This window comes from Ictidomys tridecemlineatus, chromosome 4 (genome assembly GCF_052094955.1).
Source record: "Ictidomys tridecemlineatus isolate mIctTri1 chromosome 4, mIctTri1.hap1, whole genome shotgun sequence".
In the NCBI taxonomy this organism is placed as follows: Eukaryota; Metazoa; Chordata; class Mammalia; order Rodentia; family Sciuridae; genus Ictidomys; species Ictidomys tridecemlineatus.
This window is the reverse complement of record NC_135480.1, coordinates 186,732,299-186,748,652: the sequence shown is the minus strand read 5'-3', so window position 1 is coordinate 186,748,652 and position 16,354 is coordinate 186,732,299. Positions and strand designations below refer to the sequence as shown.

General features: G+C 39.0%; 2 protein-coding genes across 6 annotated transcripts in view; both read left to right on the top strand.

The window, feature by feature from the left end:
• The window catches only part of Tmem245 (transmembrane protein 245), an 83,804-nt gene extending 78,025 nt beyond the window's left edge, over positions 1-5,779 (top strand). For all 4 annotated transcript variants that reach the window (XM_078047918.1, XM_005329728.5, XM_078047917.1 and 1 more), the window contains one exon: positions 639-5,779. In XM_078047918.1, coding sequence (XP_077904044.1) covers positions 639-684 — 46 coding nt within the window. In that variant the 3' untranslated portion in view covers positions 685-5,779. The remainder of the gene's footprint in view (positions 1-638) is intronic.
• Positions 5,780-6,982: 1,203 nt separating this feature from the next.
• The window catches only part of Ctnnal1 (catenin alpha like 1), a 66,526-nt gene continuing 57,154 nt past the window's right edge, over positions 6,983-16,354 (top strand). For both annotated transcript variants that reach the window (XM_078047923.1, XM_078047924.1), the window contains exon 1: positions 6,983-7,230. In XM_078047923.1, the coding sequence (XP_077904049.1) occupies positions 7,099-7,230 (132 nt within the window). In that variant the 5' untranslated portion in view covers positions 6,983-7,098. The remainder of the gene's footprint in view (positions 7,231-16,354) is intronic.

Below are 16,354 nucleotides of genomic sequence, written 5' to 3'. Positions count from 1 at the left end.
CCAGATATCGCCTTCCAGTTAGCAGCATTCACTTAACACGTCTGATGTGGTCAGAGCTGTACAAATCATTGGATTAAAAGGTTTGCCCCATTCCTGAACCTCATCCTTCAGAGCTTGGATTCTGTTGGATCACTTTACTGTTTTCTAATAAAACTTATCCATTCAGTGTTTAATCTTTGATCTCTGTTTTTCTCTTCAGTGTTATCATATTCTCTTTCCAGCAAGTAAAAAGGTCAAGGAGTTGAGGGAGATTTTTCTTCTCTTTTAAAAAATTGGTGTAACACCCCAAGTGGCATAACACTTCGACTTACATCCCATGAGTCAAAACTTGGTCAGTTGGTCAGTCGTGTGTAGTCTGGAGGAAATCTGGGGAAATAGTCTTTTGAATGGGAGATAAAAGACTCATCAAGAAACTGGATTCTTGTTAGTAAAGAATGAGGGACAACAAACAGACTTTGAAACAATTTCAGTGAAAATGTTAAGAAAAAAAATAGTGGCTGTATAATCTCATCAAGGCTCTCAAGTTTATAAAGTACTGTTGTCTGGTGACTGTTTAGATGCTTCCTCCAATGTGACTTTGTTGCCTCTACCCTCTTTTCCAAAAGCAAAACTAAACATTCTGTCTTTTCTTCTTTTAGGACTTTCCGTGACATCTCTGAAGATTTGAAATCTTCAGTAGACTGACTTGGTTTCACTGCAGTGGTTTCTCTAGGAAATTTCACCTTGACAGTGAGTTCAGCTGAGCTGAGGCCTTGTGTCCTTTCAGCTGTGCCTAGAAGGCAGAGCCAAGAAAAGAAGCCTCCTGGCCTTCCATACAGAACACCTGGACAAGAGAAACTCAACTGAGGGCTGCTTTGCATTTTAAAACATAGAGTTGAGACTTCAGAAATGTGTTTGCTCACTTAACTGTTGCTAAGATGGCTTGAAGTTTCCGTTTATACATTGACACCGTGGCTTGAATTTTTCCCACTTTGATTATAGTAATATGTATTTATAAATTTATTTTAAGAATTTGAAACTACCTGCTGTTAAAATACATACAATGACATTTTCTCTTATTTTAAGAAATCAGTTCATAAACTTTTCTATGACAGTCACTTTTCAGTGAAGAGGGCTTTCACTTTTGAGTATGTAGTTATGTGAGCAAGATTACCCTTCTTGAACAATGTACTGTTTCCTCTTTGAGAAAAGAACAAATCTTAAGTGCATGGGTAGGGAAGCATATTTGATGTTCTGCTGAATGTTGCAACCAGAGGAGATACAGAAAGTCTGAGGCTCTTCCTTCTCCCTCTGTCCCTCATTACAGTGTTACCAAAATTAAAACTTGGCTGCCCACATTAAATTTAAATACATATGAAGCTGCTATGAATGTTAAACAATATGAAGGAATTCATGCTCATTAAGTTTTTTCTTTTAAATGCTTAAGTGAAAACTCAGGTGTAGCGGTACTGATTTCTAAATGTATTCCCTATTATTTGGAACTCTGCCTGGTAGTTATTTAGCAGTATAATTTTATATTTCTATCTTGTCACTTAGCACAGTGCCTTGCACATAATGACTCTAGATGAATGAATGCTTGCTGAACTGAATTGTAACTTCTTAAATATCTCAGATATTACATTAACCAGCATAGTGCTTTACATTTTATACAGTCCTTTTACACATATTATTTTGCAACCACTTCACATTAGCATTCATGTAGCTTTTTATTATTTTACAACATTTTACACTGATGGGGAAGGTAAGGTTCTGAAAAGTGACCATTGTAGTCACATAGTTTAGTGAGATTTGGCCTCAGCTCTTTCTGACTCCTTAGGTCTACATACTCTGTTGTACTAGGGAGTGTTCTTTCTCTATCTTTTGCAGGTTCCCCAGTCCTGTGAGCCAGAATGGGTGTTGGCAGACTGCAGACTTGCTCTGCCGTTAATCACAGTGCTGGGACTGAGGCCCTGCCCTGTGCTTTGTACCCTTTCTACCTTTTAGAATAATCATCAGTCCCATCCTTTTCTCTCAAAGGAATATAGAGTAGAAGGAGTTTATAATGTTGAAGGTTTACTTTTTTAGAACACATTTAAAAGTAGAAGTTTTTTTTTTTTCTAAAACATCTCACTAAAAATTGATAATTTATTTGCTTAACTTTATTCTTATACTCCTTAAACAAAAAAACCCATCTAGAAAAGGTTACCAAGAAGTCTTTCTTTTTTTTAAAATATTTATTTTTTTAGTTTTTTAGGTGGGTATAATATCTTTATTTTTTATTTTATCTTTTTATGTGATGTTGAGGATTGAACCCAGCGCCCCACGCATGCCAGGCGAGCATGCTACCGCCCGAGCCACATCCCCAGCCCAAGATGTCTTTCAACTGTTGTTCTGTAGTAGACTACCTGTAGATCTATTATTTGTATTATAAATCCTTCAAAATTTATAATGTGTTATTCCATTAAGTGTTAGATTTGACCACTAAATAGCTTATTCTCCTCTTTAGTCATTTATTCAGTGATGCATTTGTTCATTAGCACATTTTTCAAGAGTTTGCTAACTCTAGGTTCCATGCCAGGGACTTTACAGGGTGGTGTGATAACTCATATAAGGAAGCGCTCTCACCTTAAATCTTAGCCAGATCATGTGTAATATTAAATTAAAAATTTTGTATTAAAAGGGTTAAAAAAAAATCAAGTTTGTTTTCCTTAACTATATACTGGTAAGTTTATAGGTATAATTAGCACACGTTCATAATAGGGAAATACTATACACAGTGAATAAATGTGTGTATACAAATTATGTTCCTCCAAAATGCTTTTAGCTGTGTAAGGTGATATTGCAAAAGACTAAACTTGAGCTAATATATGACTGTTGCTGGGATAATTATTAGTATGAGTATCAGGTTCTTAGAGAGGAACTCTGAGCTGTGAGAGAATAGTTTCAAGCTGCCAAAATTAGCAACAGTGATGTAATACCACCCTGAAATATCAGGAGAAGAGGTGCCCCAGAGAGTTACACAGTCCTGATCAGGAAACTTGAACTGCTCTGTTGCTACAGTGACAGCGTAAGGACTGGTTCAGTCCATCAGCTGGGGAAATCTGAACCTGAGAGAAGCACCCCAGCATGTGTCCTTAGGTACAGGGAGAAGGTTTTATAGAATTTCCACAGGATGTAGTTAGAGATCAGGTGGGTATGACAAGGCAGGTATCAAAGATAACTTGTCCCAAAGAATCTCCTTCAGAATTTAACACAGAAAGAGAAAGTTTCCCTAGGAATAGACAATGTAGCAACAAAGTAGATGTAGCTTCAGTAAAAACCGAGTACAGAAATCTGTCCAAGTGTCTTGTGTTGTATAGATTTATTAAAAATTACTTTCAGGTTCACTATTAGTTGTACACTGAATGGTATGGGGGTTGGGGAAGATACACTCTTTGCACACAGAAATGCTCCTATCTTTCCAAGCAATAACAGGGAATAGGATTTTCAACATAAATTCCACATCCTGTAAATCCTTTTTGAATCCACATTCTGTTCCTGGACAATTTCTGTTTGACTGCCTTAGATGCTAGTCTGGATATTGTTAAAATTGCAAGATATTCTAACCCCCTCTTCCATGAGAGGCGGTTAATGAGCAGTTTTTTTCTTGGTCTCAGAGACTAGTGTGGATTGACTCTTAACTGTGGAAACATTTGTAAATCACATTATATTGAGACCCTGTATTTAAACAAACTCTGTAGCTTTTGGAATTGGCAGCTGTTTATTCCAGTTAAAGGCCTGCTATAGAGCTTGCAGGTGAGGTTTTCTGACTAACCTTGGTCCTAACATGAATCCATTGTGACTTATCAGGACTATCTAGTACCTCTAGTTGCCACCTTGCTTATGTTAGTACTTCAGGAATGTGTCACTGCTGGGCTAGACTACTCAGAAATTCAGGCCATGAGGGGTTAGATTAGAGTACACTGATTTAGGTAAGCTATCTAGAACTTTCATCCTAAGTGTTTATGTGTAAAATGCTCAAGACTGCACATTCCAGTCTTGACCTTCAGTCCTCTCTGAACTCTCCCAGGACCCTTAAAGAATACTACAGTAGGGCTGAGAATACCCTTTTCACAGTTGAAATAGCTTCTGGCAACATGCTTCCAAATGCTACTTTGAGTTAAGGATACATTTTAATTTTATCAATCTCTTGTATTTATACATTTTACCATCAAAATATATTCATTTCATTAACATTGATTATTGAGAATCTGAAGAAAGTATCTGAGGCCACTACACAGTTTTTTTTTGATAGTTTAAACTTAAAAGAATTGTAAATCAAGATGTCCTGTCTAGTTACTAGAGTGATAGAAATTCTCTGCTAGAATGGGTTGCATATAATTAGGTGATCCTGTAATTTTCTAGAGAAGGAAACAAATGCCTGGGTGAAAGTAGTTTGTCTGACATGTGCATACACACAGTCAAGTCATGGAATTCAGAATGGAATACAGTTCCTGTTTCTCTCAGTCCATGTTCTATTTCTCTTCCTTTTTTCTCATAGTTAAGCAGCTTTTGGCAAAGTGTTTTTCTTAATAGCGATAGTTCCAAGATATGTTGATGTTATAAGAGGAAAAAGTGTGTGTGTGTGTGTGTGTGTGTGTGTGTGTGCACGCGCGCATGCGAGCACCATGCTCAAGTAACATTGAGAAATGCTGAGCTTCTTTTCCTTGGGATTTCTAAGAGTTCTTAACATGCTATGATAACATTGTGAATTTATAAGAGGAGACAATTACTGTTTGACTTTAGATTGTGCCCCCCTCCCCTCCTTTTCTCTGAGCATTTCAAAGGACTACTGTCTCTTGGGAAATACAGCTCTTGTTGAAGTTTACATCCCTAGTGGTTATACTGAATGGTGAATGTGATATCCTGCAATCATTTATAAATCTCACACTTTAGTGAGATACTAGAAAGCAAGCATATTTGCCATTCAGAGCTATACTTTAAAGTATAGAGGTTCTTTTTCACTGATGGTATGTAAAATCAGTATTTGTGTTTGATTTTGCAAGTTTTTCAAGGATCAAGTAATGTGCAAACACAGTGATATAGATATTACATTTTAATAATGTTTTGTATGGCACTTTATGGTTTTTAGACACCTTTGGAACAACCCTGTGAGCTAGGTAGTATTATAATCATTGCAAATGAGGCACTGGAGGCTCTGAAAGGTTGTTGTTTTTTTTTTTTTTTTTTTTTTTTTTTTTTTTTAGAATTTCCCTCTAAGTTTAGACCACAAAAGAATGGAGCCAGAATTTATTTGCAGAACTTCTGACTCCAAGTCCAGAGTTCTTTTCTCCACACCTGCTCACTTATGCTTCTAAGTTTAGATTTTACAGTGAAATGTATGGAAGCAAATCTTCGAGTAACATCATTTTAGCTTATTATGAAATACCAATTCTTTTGTACAGCAGTGACCCAGATGTGAACTCTCATTGTGGCTATTCCAGAGAAAACCCTTCTTTGTCCTTTGCAGTGCCAGTTGTTGAGGTGACTGGAGTGTATTTCAAATACCATTTGGTTGTGAAACTAAGATTGGACATAGTTGTAATTACTCATGTATTCTTTGAAAATGTATCATCTCCACATTCTCAGGCAAAAGAGAGCGAGCTTGAAAGTAAACATAGTCAATTATGACAAATATTCTTTATTCTTACACAAATGCTGTTTCTTAGCTTTAACTTGCTCTGACAACTACTGATGTAACCTCTTTGTAAAATGTAAAATATTTATATTTTGAAATAAAATTACTGCTGTTGAATGGTAACCTTTGCCTCTTGTTTCTTGAGAAATTTGACCTTTAGTTGTACTACATCCATCTCTCAGGCCTTATCTCCTAACTTCTCTTTTTGGCACCAGTGACCACTGAATTTTTATGAAATTTGATCAACTTGGATGAGGGAGGTACGTCTGGAGAGTGGATGTAGGGCACTTTGAAAAGATGCTAAGGGTCCCCAGCTGTGGCCGAATCCCTCATTGCACTGGGGAAATGGTTTTGTGATAAAGAAATGGTGAGGTGCATGGCTGAGCTGTAGGAATTGGAACTGGAAGAGAGTTGAATTAAGGAACTGTACTTTGTCTAAACTTGGCTATCATCAATGCCTAAGATACCTGTGTAGCTCTGGGAGAGGAAGCTGGACCAAAAATGGAAGCACTGCTAAACACATTTCAACAGTGCTTGGAGAACAGCGCCCAGCACCTCACTCAGATTGATGGTACCCAGCTCATTAAGTCAGTTGCTCAAGTCTAGAACTTCTTCACAGGGTGAATGCTTTTGACAGCCTCCGTTTGGCTTTCCTTCTGGAAAAGAAAGGGGTGTTCCACATTCCCTCCTATCACCTGGGCTCTGTGTAAGTAAAATTTGGGCTTGCCAGTGACTATGGTCAGAAATACACAACGATAATCTTTGCATTGACCTGTTAAGAAACCACTCTGTCCCTGGAGAAAAATTAATTTTGAAAGTTTAAGTTTAAAAAGTAATAGGATTGGACAATAGACAACGCTTTTTCATGCATAATTTTGTTTTGGAGAATAAACAGCCCGAAAGATATACCATCTTCTTGCCGAGTACCCAGATATTCCCTATCGCGTCATCAACTGTTTTCATTTTCAACCCAAGTACTAGAAATACAGGCATAAAATAAGGGTGGAAAAGGGACCTTCCCAAGGGGCTCAAAGACGAAAGGCCCCGCCCCCTGACTTGATTCTGGTTTTGCTTTAGCAGTTTCAATCCAGCGCCCCTTCCGGAAACTTTTGCGGGGGTTTGGAATTGATTTCGGACGTTATCTATTGGAAAGACGGGAAACTTTGCCAGGGACCTTGTCCTCCTGGGAGGCTCTCAGCTGTCGTGCTTCTGGTTTGCGGAGAGTTGGGGAACCCGCCGCCGAGGGAAGGGGGCGGGGCCGGGAGAGGGGGCGGGGCTGGGAGAGCCGACTGGAGTAGGTGGGGCGCGGGGCGGGGCCTGCGGGGGGCGGGGCCGCGGGCTGCGCGGGTGCAGTGCGGCGGCCGCAGAGCCGCGGGCTGACTGGCTGTGGGCCGCGGGCCCGCAGCGGCGCGGAGAGCGGGCTGCAAGACCTACGCGGGGTCATGGCTGCCTGTCCCGGCCCCGCCGGTACTGGAGCAGTCCACGCCGCTGGCCCGTCAGGCTTCGCCTTCGACTCGGAACTCGAGATCAAAACTCGGTCGGTGGAGCAGACGCTGCTCCCGCTGGTTTCTCAGGTAAAGCGGCGCCCGGAGCGGTCCCTCTTCTCCCTCCCGCGCGGTCCGCGATGGCGGCGGCAGCTCGCGCGACCCGGGCGGACCAGGCGGGGCGGGAGGCAGCCGCTGCCCCACATTCCGCGCGCGCGCTGCGGCCGGGGTCCACCCCCTGAGTGGGGTCGCGGGCTGGCCGAGGCCGTGACGGCCCGGGACTCGACGGCCCCGAGTCCGGCGGCCCGGCACAGCGCGCTGAGCAGCGAGGCTGCGGGACCGCGGTGCGGAGCCTCGCAGGTGCCGCCCCGCCTGTGCCCCGGGGCCCGCCTCGCGGTTGCGGCTCTGCGGGCCCTCGGCCCAGCCCGCGGGTAGAGAGGACCACCGCGGGGCCCCCGGCACCCTAGGACCTGGTTAGTGGCCGTTGGGCGGCCAGTTGCGGTCATCAGCTTGCATGCCAGACCGGAGCCCCGGCGGTTTGCTGGAAATAGGTCCTTCCTACCAGCCTCCCAGTCCAGCGTGCTCTCCAGAGGCCTTTGTCCCCTTCCCCTGCCGTGTGTGGGCTCGCCCAGCCCTATCCCCTCGACATGTCTGCCCCCTTCTGCCTGCGTTTGTCCGGCGTGTTGGAAGGGTGACGGGAAGGACTGCCTCAGAGTTAATCGGGACGCACACCTCTGGGCCAAATCCCACTTCAGGATGCGTTGTTGTATTTGTCGGTCCTAACTGAAGTCCGGAATCAGCTAGCTGGTGCACTTAGTGTTAGAGATTTTGTAACTCTGAGCTGAGGTATACATAGCCCGAGGGCTAGAATTCCTCACTTAGATCTGTGGTACTGTGCCAAGCACTGTGGGGACTGAAGAATTATGTGCCTTCTTAAGCAGCGCATTGATGATGCGTGACTCATACCTAGATTGTAACATCTTGGTGACTCATACAGGATTATCAAGATTTTAAAGAAAGAAGAAATATTAAATTATCCAACTCTGCATTAAAAAAAAAATTCTCTTTTACAGCATCCTTGATACCTGGCCACCAGTATTCCCTGATTAACCATGTTCAGTGATGGGGAGACTGAAGCTGTTTGTAGAATTTTAAATGCTCCCTTTTCTCCATCCCAGCCTTGTAAACATTTGAAAACAGCAGTCTTCCTTGTCCCTAAATTATTGTTATGCTGATTATTTAAATATGCAGCCCATTTTCTTCACCTGTTTCACATGGCTAATGGAGCAGTGACCCTCCCTGGGCCTCCTCTCCTTCCTATCTGATGGAGGCACTGACCAGTGGGATGAAGTGCTGGGATCCCTTAGTAGTGTCTGCTACTTTCTGTCCTTAGTAGTGTCTGTATCTTTCCTTCCCCTAAAACACCACCACCACCACCAGGACAATCACCAACTGATTGAGAGTGAGAAACACTGAAACACTGAGTGAGAAACACTGAAACAGTTTTAAGAGACAGGAGAGCAATGGAGTTTATACTATGTTATTCATTTATTTAATAATATTATATGCTAGGCTATGGTGTAAGCACTTTGGAAATAGAACATTCATTCTTAGAACAATTCTGTGAGGTAGATAAATGTATATTTTCATGATACTGAGAAGGAAATTAAAGAAGAGAAAAATCAAGTAACTTGTCATTAGGACTGTCAACTCCCAAGTGCTAAAGTGAGGTTTGCACCCAGGCAGCATCACTCCAGAGCTGTGTGTTTAGCTACTACTGTATGCTGTGTCCCCTCTAGAGAGTGGAAGCAGTGATGAAGTCAGCTGTCATGTACAGAGAAGAGTCAACAGTGGAAAAAACCAATTTTTTTACAGGTTATCTGTAGAAATGATAACTTTTTATAGTATCACTGCTAAAAACCTGAGTCCTAGGAGATACATTGTATAATTCTGGGGTGAAAGGGTGGGGAGAAAGAGGAGCAAAAGTGAATAGCAGCTGAGAGTTAATTAGAGGTCAGTGCCACAGTGGAAAAATACCTGTTTTTTTTCCCTCCTCCTGTCAAAGTCAGGGCAATGGCTTAGTTTCTGCATCCCACACATTATGCACAGCTGTTTCTCTATCGCAATACTGTAACTGATATTCCTAATAATTCTCCTCAATAAGAAAAAATTGTTTCACTTAATATAAAAAAAAGTATGAAGCATGGGTAGAAAACTCTGTAAAAAAGGTGAGTAGGAAAGTGTGAAGTATAATTTAGAACAGTTTGATAGTTTCAGTGAGTGTTAGGAGATTAAAACTTCAGTTCTCTAAAAAACATATCTAGAAGTTTTATTTTTCTAAGGATGTTGCATTATTATCTATTTTTTAAAATATCCACACAAGGATATTGTAAGTACTTGTTTTTTTTCTTTTTAAATTGGGTACCAGGGGCTGAACTCAGGGGCATTTGATTACTGTGCCACATTCCCAGTCCTATTTTGTATTTAGAGACAGGGGTCTCACTGAGTTGCTTAGCACCTTGATTTTGCTGAGGCTGGCTTTGAACTCAAGATTCTCCTGCCTTAGCCTCTTGGGCTCCTGGGATTTCAGGCATGCACCACTATGCCGGGCTATTTTAAGTAATTGTAAGCAAGGATTTATTATGTGCTTACTTACTAGTTGCTGCTCTTTAAGGGCATACATTTTAGTTGGTAAATAGGACATGTATAGACTATCCCATTCCAAGTATCAAATGAACATCATCAAATGTTAAGTGCTCTGAGAACTTCTAAGGCACAGATATCTGGGAGTGATGGTGCACACCAATAATCCCAGATACCTGCGGGGTGGAGTGGTGGCTGAGGCAGGAGGATCAAAAGTTCCAGACCAGTCTAGGCAACTTAGTCAGACCCTGTCTCAAAAGAAAAAATAGAAAGCCATGGATGCATCAGGAACGATGCTTTGGAAGAGACAAGATCTTGGGGTAAATAAATATTATTAGCACTGTACAGTTTAATAGAGAGTTTCTATTTTGGTTTTGTCTTACTGTTTTGACTCTCTTAGTTATAGGTCTTATTCTAGAAATGCAAGATGGTATCAGTATTAGAAAAATGTGTACAGTTTCTGTCTTAACAGACTAGAAAAAATATATGTTCCTAACAATATTCAGACAAAGCATTTAGTTATATGCAGCTTCTAATCATGATCAAGAATACCTAACAAGCTTTAGTAGAAAAAAAACAAAACGTTTCTTTCACCTAACAGAGCATCTACAGAAAAGTTACAGTAATATAGCAACAATCAGATTTAAAACAAACATTTCTATTAAAACTATAATCAACTATTGACTAGCACACTGTACTTGAAACCCTAGCTGGTACAATAAGACAAGGAGAAGAAATAAAAGGTATAGAGATAGGAAAGGAAAAATAAAAAATGTCATTGTGATATTATCTACATAGAAAGCTTAAAAGAGGCTATGAATAAATGATAAAAATTAGAAATGTTCAGCAACTTCACAGAATATGGAGTACTATAATCAATTTTATTCCTCTACATTAATAATTAACAGAAAAATACTTCTAAAGCCAGATATAGTAACAACAGAACAAAATATGAGGTTCCTAGGGGAAAAATGTGTGTCTCAAAAGAGTGATATCAAACTTTATGAAGAAAATTTAAAACTTTTATCAAAAGCCAAAGTAGAGTTAAATAAATGAGAGAAAAATACTGTATTCATGACTAGATTGACATGAAGTTATAGACATATTTCAGTTTCCTTCATTGACCTACAAATTTAATGCAATCCCAATGAAAAATTTATTAGGATTTTTGGGTAGAATTTGATTTAAACAGTTCTAAAATTTTACATAACAAAGGACCAAGAATAGTGAGAAATGAAACAAGTTGGGTGGACTTGCTCTACCAGATTTCAAGACATTATAAAGCTATAATGTGAAAAGAGGAACAAAGAGGACAAACTAGAAAAAAACTATAGTAGAGATACCTGGAACAGATCTTGACCTGCATGGAGACTTGGTAAATGACAGTTTCTGATCAGTGGGGAAAGGAAGAACTGTAAAAAATGAGATTGTGATAATTTATCTAAATAGAAATACATGAAATTGGGTCTCTGTCTTGCACTATGTTAAAAAAAATTCTAAGAAACAAAGAAAAAGCAAAAAAACCACAAGTATATAAATATGAAAGTAAAGACTTATAAACAGAAAAATAGGGCAATATCATTATTATGTTATCATGGGAAATGATTTCTTACTACACCAAAAGTACAAACTAAGAGAAGATTAATTAATTTGATTCCTTTAAAATGAAGAACCTCTGTTTATCAAAAGACATGACAAGCCAGGTATAATCATTATACGCCACTTGTGTAATCCTAGCTATTTGGGAGTCTCAGGTGGGAAGATTGCAAGTTTGAGGCCAGTCTGGGCAACTGAATTAGAGAGACCTGTCTTAAAAATAAAACAAAAAGGGTGAGGGACAAGGCTTAGTGGTAGAGTGCTTGCCTAACATGTCGGAAGCCCTGGGTTTAATCCCCATAACTCAAAAATGAAAACTTAGAGACGTTATGAATGTGAAAAGATAAGCCATAAAGTGGGAGAATATGATTGCGACACAGATAGCCAAGAAATGATTAGTAGTCCAGAATAAAATACTCCAATGAAGCAAAAATAAAAAGATTAGATGTTGAAAGCTGTTAAAACCAATGGTTATCTTACAGAAGAGGAAACAAATGGATAAAAGATAATTACAAAGAAATTCAATTTCATTAGAAATATGAACCACAATGAGAACAAGTGTTGGTGGGGAAAGTGGAGATGGTGGAAACATTAATGTCAGAACCATTTTGGAAAACATTTTGGTGTAATCTATTAAAATTGAAGGTAGAGGTTGAGGATGTAGCTTGGTGTGCTTAGTGTGCTTAGCATGGGTAAGGTCCTGGGTTTGACTCCCAGCACTATAAAAAATAAACCAAAAATAAATGTAAACTTAATATAAAAGTTGGTGTTACCAATGGCCCAGTAACTCCACTTCCAAGTCTTTACCTCCAGAGAAACCCCTGCATACATATTAGAAAAATTTCTAGGAATAGGGATAGCATTTTTTACTTGTAATAACCCCAAACTGGAAGCCACCCAGATGTCTTTTAACAGTAAATATCTGAGTAAATCGTGCAGTGTTCATCCAGTGGGGATACTTTGTGCCAGTAAAATGAACCACAGCTGTAATTATCAATAGGGATGAAATAATGTTGAGTGAAAAAAAATTAGGGTTCAAAGCCAGGTGAAATTAAATCATACATCCTTTAAGGCTGCACTGTATGTGCAACAGTTTTAGGGGAGTAATGAATGCTACATCAGGTGGTATCTTCTGGGGTGAGAGAGGACAGTGATATAGACAGGGAGGAGCCTGCAGGACAGACACATGGGCTCTCAGAGGTATTGGCATTTCCCCCTTAAACTAGGTGGTGGGTACTTGGGTCTTCCTTTCATGTTTTTAAACTGTGCATATTTATATTACATGTACTTGTCTGTTGCATATTTTAAAATTCAAACACATTTTGAAAAGCCCCAGGCTAAGAACCAAAAATATGTTCTGCACAGCAACTACCCACCTCCTTTAATAATCACTTTATTCCTATCAAAACTCACATTCCAGGTCTTAAAATGTTTTTATCCAAGGAAGGGAAGAAGGATATCTGCCACAGAGCTCCACCCTAGTGCGGAATGTTATTCTACTACTTACTGGTCTTTTCCTGTCTGTGATAGATGTCCTGCATTCACCATTTCTAGACCCTTTACATTTCTAAGGTAGCTCATTTCATTTTCCCTTTTCTCTCTGTATCACCATGGAAACACTTAGAATCCTTTTTTCAGAAAGTAGATGAGGGGTCTTCTCTGCTGTTTGCCAATTTATGTATGTAGATATAAGTGTTTTTAATTGCAAAGATAAAAAAAGCCAAACAGTAAATTGGCTTTGTTCTTTTTTTCCTTAATTTGCTTTCTTGACTCCCCACAAGTAAGTAAATAAACTAAAAAAGTCCTTTTAAATCTAGGATTTGCCGTCAGTTTTCCTACAAATTAAAAACGTCACAAAAATGAGTAAAGAAGAGATTCTAGAAATCTAACCAGTGTAATGATGTATAACAATTAGGTTGCGCTTATTGTATAACAAGCACTATTTTAAATACAGTCTTTTACATTTACTCATTTATTTTTTCCACACAATAACCTCATGGGATGGATGCTATTAGTATTCCCATTTTTAAAGATGACAACAGTCCCAGAAAGAACTAGCTGCATGGTCATGAGGCAGAGCCAGGATTCAAACCCAGGCAGAGTCCATGCTTTTAACTGCTAGCATATACTTTCTTGTAATTTGTACTTCATGACACACTTTGTCAGAAGGTATCAAGTAAGCCCTATTTCTTATTCTTTTCTTCCATTGCAAAGTTTAATACATCAGATCCTCTTTCTTTCTCCATGGGATGCCTTTTCTGCCCTCTTTTCTGGCTCATTTAGATGTTCTTTCTGGAACATTTTTAGGATTTGTCAGGAAACTCCAACTTGTGACTCTCAATTTAATATGCTGCCTATTTTTCAAGTGTAATAGCTGAAATTTTATTTTATATGATTTTTCAAAGCACTCTCATAGCTGTTTCCCCCTTGATCCTTGTAGGTAAGAGAGACAGCTTCCTGGCTTTGTGACCTTGGGCAAATTCTTAATCTCTTCAAATTTCATGTTCTTTATCTGTAAAATGAGGGTAGTAGTATTATGTACCTATTAGACATTAGAGATATAAGCCTTAAAATCTATTGTCTAGTGCCTGGTACTGTTGTGCTTAATAAATATTAGCTAGTTTTATTTTTTGCTTAAGGAAATTGAAGTTTAATTTAAATTTTATAAAACTATATATTTAAGTTTGTATATTTATAAAGCAAGACTGACAAGACTGGAAAGAATTATGCCAAAATGCTCACAATGTTATAGGATTATTAGTGATTTTTATTTCCTGAAGTTTTCCTATATTTTTTATTTTCTCTTTTGAATGAAATCATGTATAACTTTTAAAACTCCCTTTTTATACAAGATTGAAAATAATTTTAGGAAATAAGAAGATTTTTTTTTTTTCTTGGTGGTTTTGGGGATTGAACCCAGGGCCTTGCACATGCTACACAAATGCTCTACCACTGAGCCACAGTCCCAGCACCACTTTTTATTTATTTCCTATTTTGAAACAGAGTCTTGCTAAGTTGCCCAGATTGGCCTTGATTTTGTGATCCTCCTGCCTCAGCCTCCAAGTGGGTGGAATTGACTATGTGAGCTATGGCACCTGGCAAATGTAGTTCTTTTAATAAGTAATGTATTGAGTCAACTTAGCTCCCCTAAATGTCATATCTGTATTTAGATCAAACATTATCCACACTGCTTTGAGTAAGAGGAAGACAGCCACACCTAATAATGCACTGGGGAGGATGCTTGCAGTGAAAGCCAAGTGTGTGCTTGGGAACTGAACAATGGTTGGTATTTTAGCCTGATTGCAGGATCTTTCCTTTATCATTGAAAATTTAAAACTTTATGTAAATAAAAGATTTAATGAACACAACTCTCATACTTTGGGCTGCTATAAGAAAAAGACCATAGACTAGGTATCTTAAACAATAGCAATTTATTTATTTATTTAAATTTTTTTATTAGTTGCTCAAAACATTACAATGATCTTGACATATTACCCCATTTGAAGCAATTTATTTCTCACAGTTCTGAGAAGTCTAATCTCAAGATGCTGGCAGACTCTGTGTCTGGTGAGGCCTGCTTTCTGGATCACAGACAGGAGTCTTTTCACTGTCCTTAAAGGGCAAGGTTTTTTCTGGAGACTATTTTATAAGGGCACTAAAGCCATTCTTGAGAGCTCCATACTCATGACCCAATCACCTCCCAAAGCCCCACCTCTTAATGCCTGAGCAGTGGGGCATCGGATTTCAGTATGTGAATTTTGAGGGGACATATTCAGTCCAAGCAACAACTTCCACTCCTTTTCACTCCAGAATCTTCCAAGGTGGTAGGTTAAAATAGTCAGTGGTGGTAAAACTCACCAGGTGTGGAGAATGGCATAGGTGGTGCCAATACGTTTCGTAATTGTATCCTGCTTCCCAGCACCATGACCCACAGTCATCCACAAAAATGAACTGTAACAATTCTTCTTTGATGTGATTACATAGTGGGCTTTTAGGTAACTTTTTATTTTATTTCCTGTTTCTTAGTTTATTTGGAAGAAAGGATTCTATTTCAATAATAATACTACTAATAATAAAAATTGAAAATCTCCAATAAAGGAAAGAGTACTGGATGGTTCTGGTGTCAGATTAACCTGGGTTCATATTCTAGTCTACTTATTAGTTGTGTAAGCCAAGTGCTTGATTTTACTCAGCCTGTTTTCTTTAATAATATATAAGGATCAAAGAGAAAAAACACAGTATGCCTTTGAATGCTTACCATGCATTGGGTAGTAAGTTATACCCCATGCTTTCATCACTGCATTAAATCCTGTTAACATTAAGGCAGAGAAGGGAGTGTAGCTCAGTAGTTAAAACTGGGCTCTGCAAGTAGAATATCTGTATATAATTCCTAACTCTTCTAATCTCCTTGATGTCCAGTTTCCTCATTTGTAAAGTGGGGACAATAATAGTACTCCTTTCATTGAGTCATTGTGCAACTTTACAGGGTAGTGTGTTCAAGAGTACAGTCTCTGGAGTCAACCTGATTCCAAATTCCAACTCCATCCCTTATTAACTGTGTGACTTTAAATAAGCACATTTTAGCATCACTTTCCTTATTTGTATAAAGGACACAGTACCTATGTCCTAAGATTATTATGAGGGTTAAATTAGATACTTTCATGCGCCTGCCACATAGAGATGTTAGTGTTACTCCATCTAGTCTGTTTCTCATACCACAATTTAGGGGTCATCTTTGATACAAACCAATTGAATCCATCAAGATATTCCCCAGTTCACCGGTTTTCCTTCCCCTTGACTATTGTCACTTTATTTCACACTACCATCATCTTTTGCTTGAACTATTGCAACAGCTCTCTAACTAATCTAATCTAATCTTAGGAGCCAGAGAGTTTTTTTTTTTTTTTTTTTTTTTTTTTATTGGTTGTTCAAAACATTACAGAGCTCAAGACATATCATCTTTCATACATTTGAC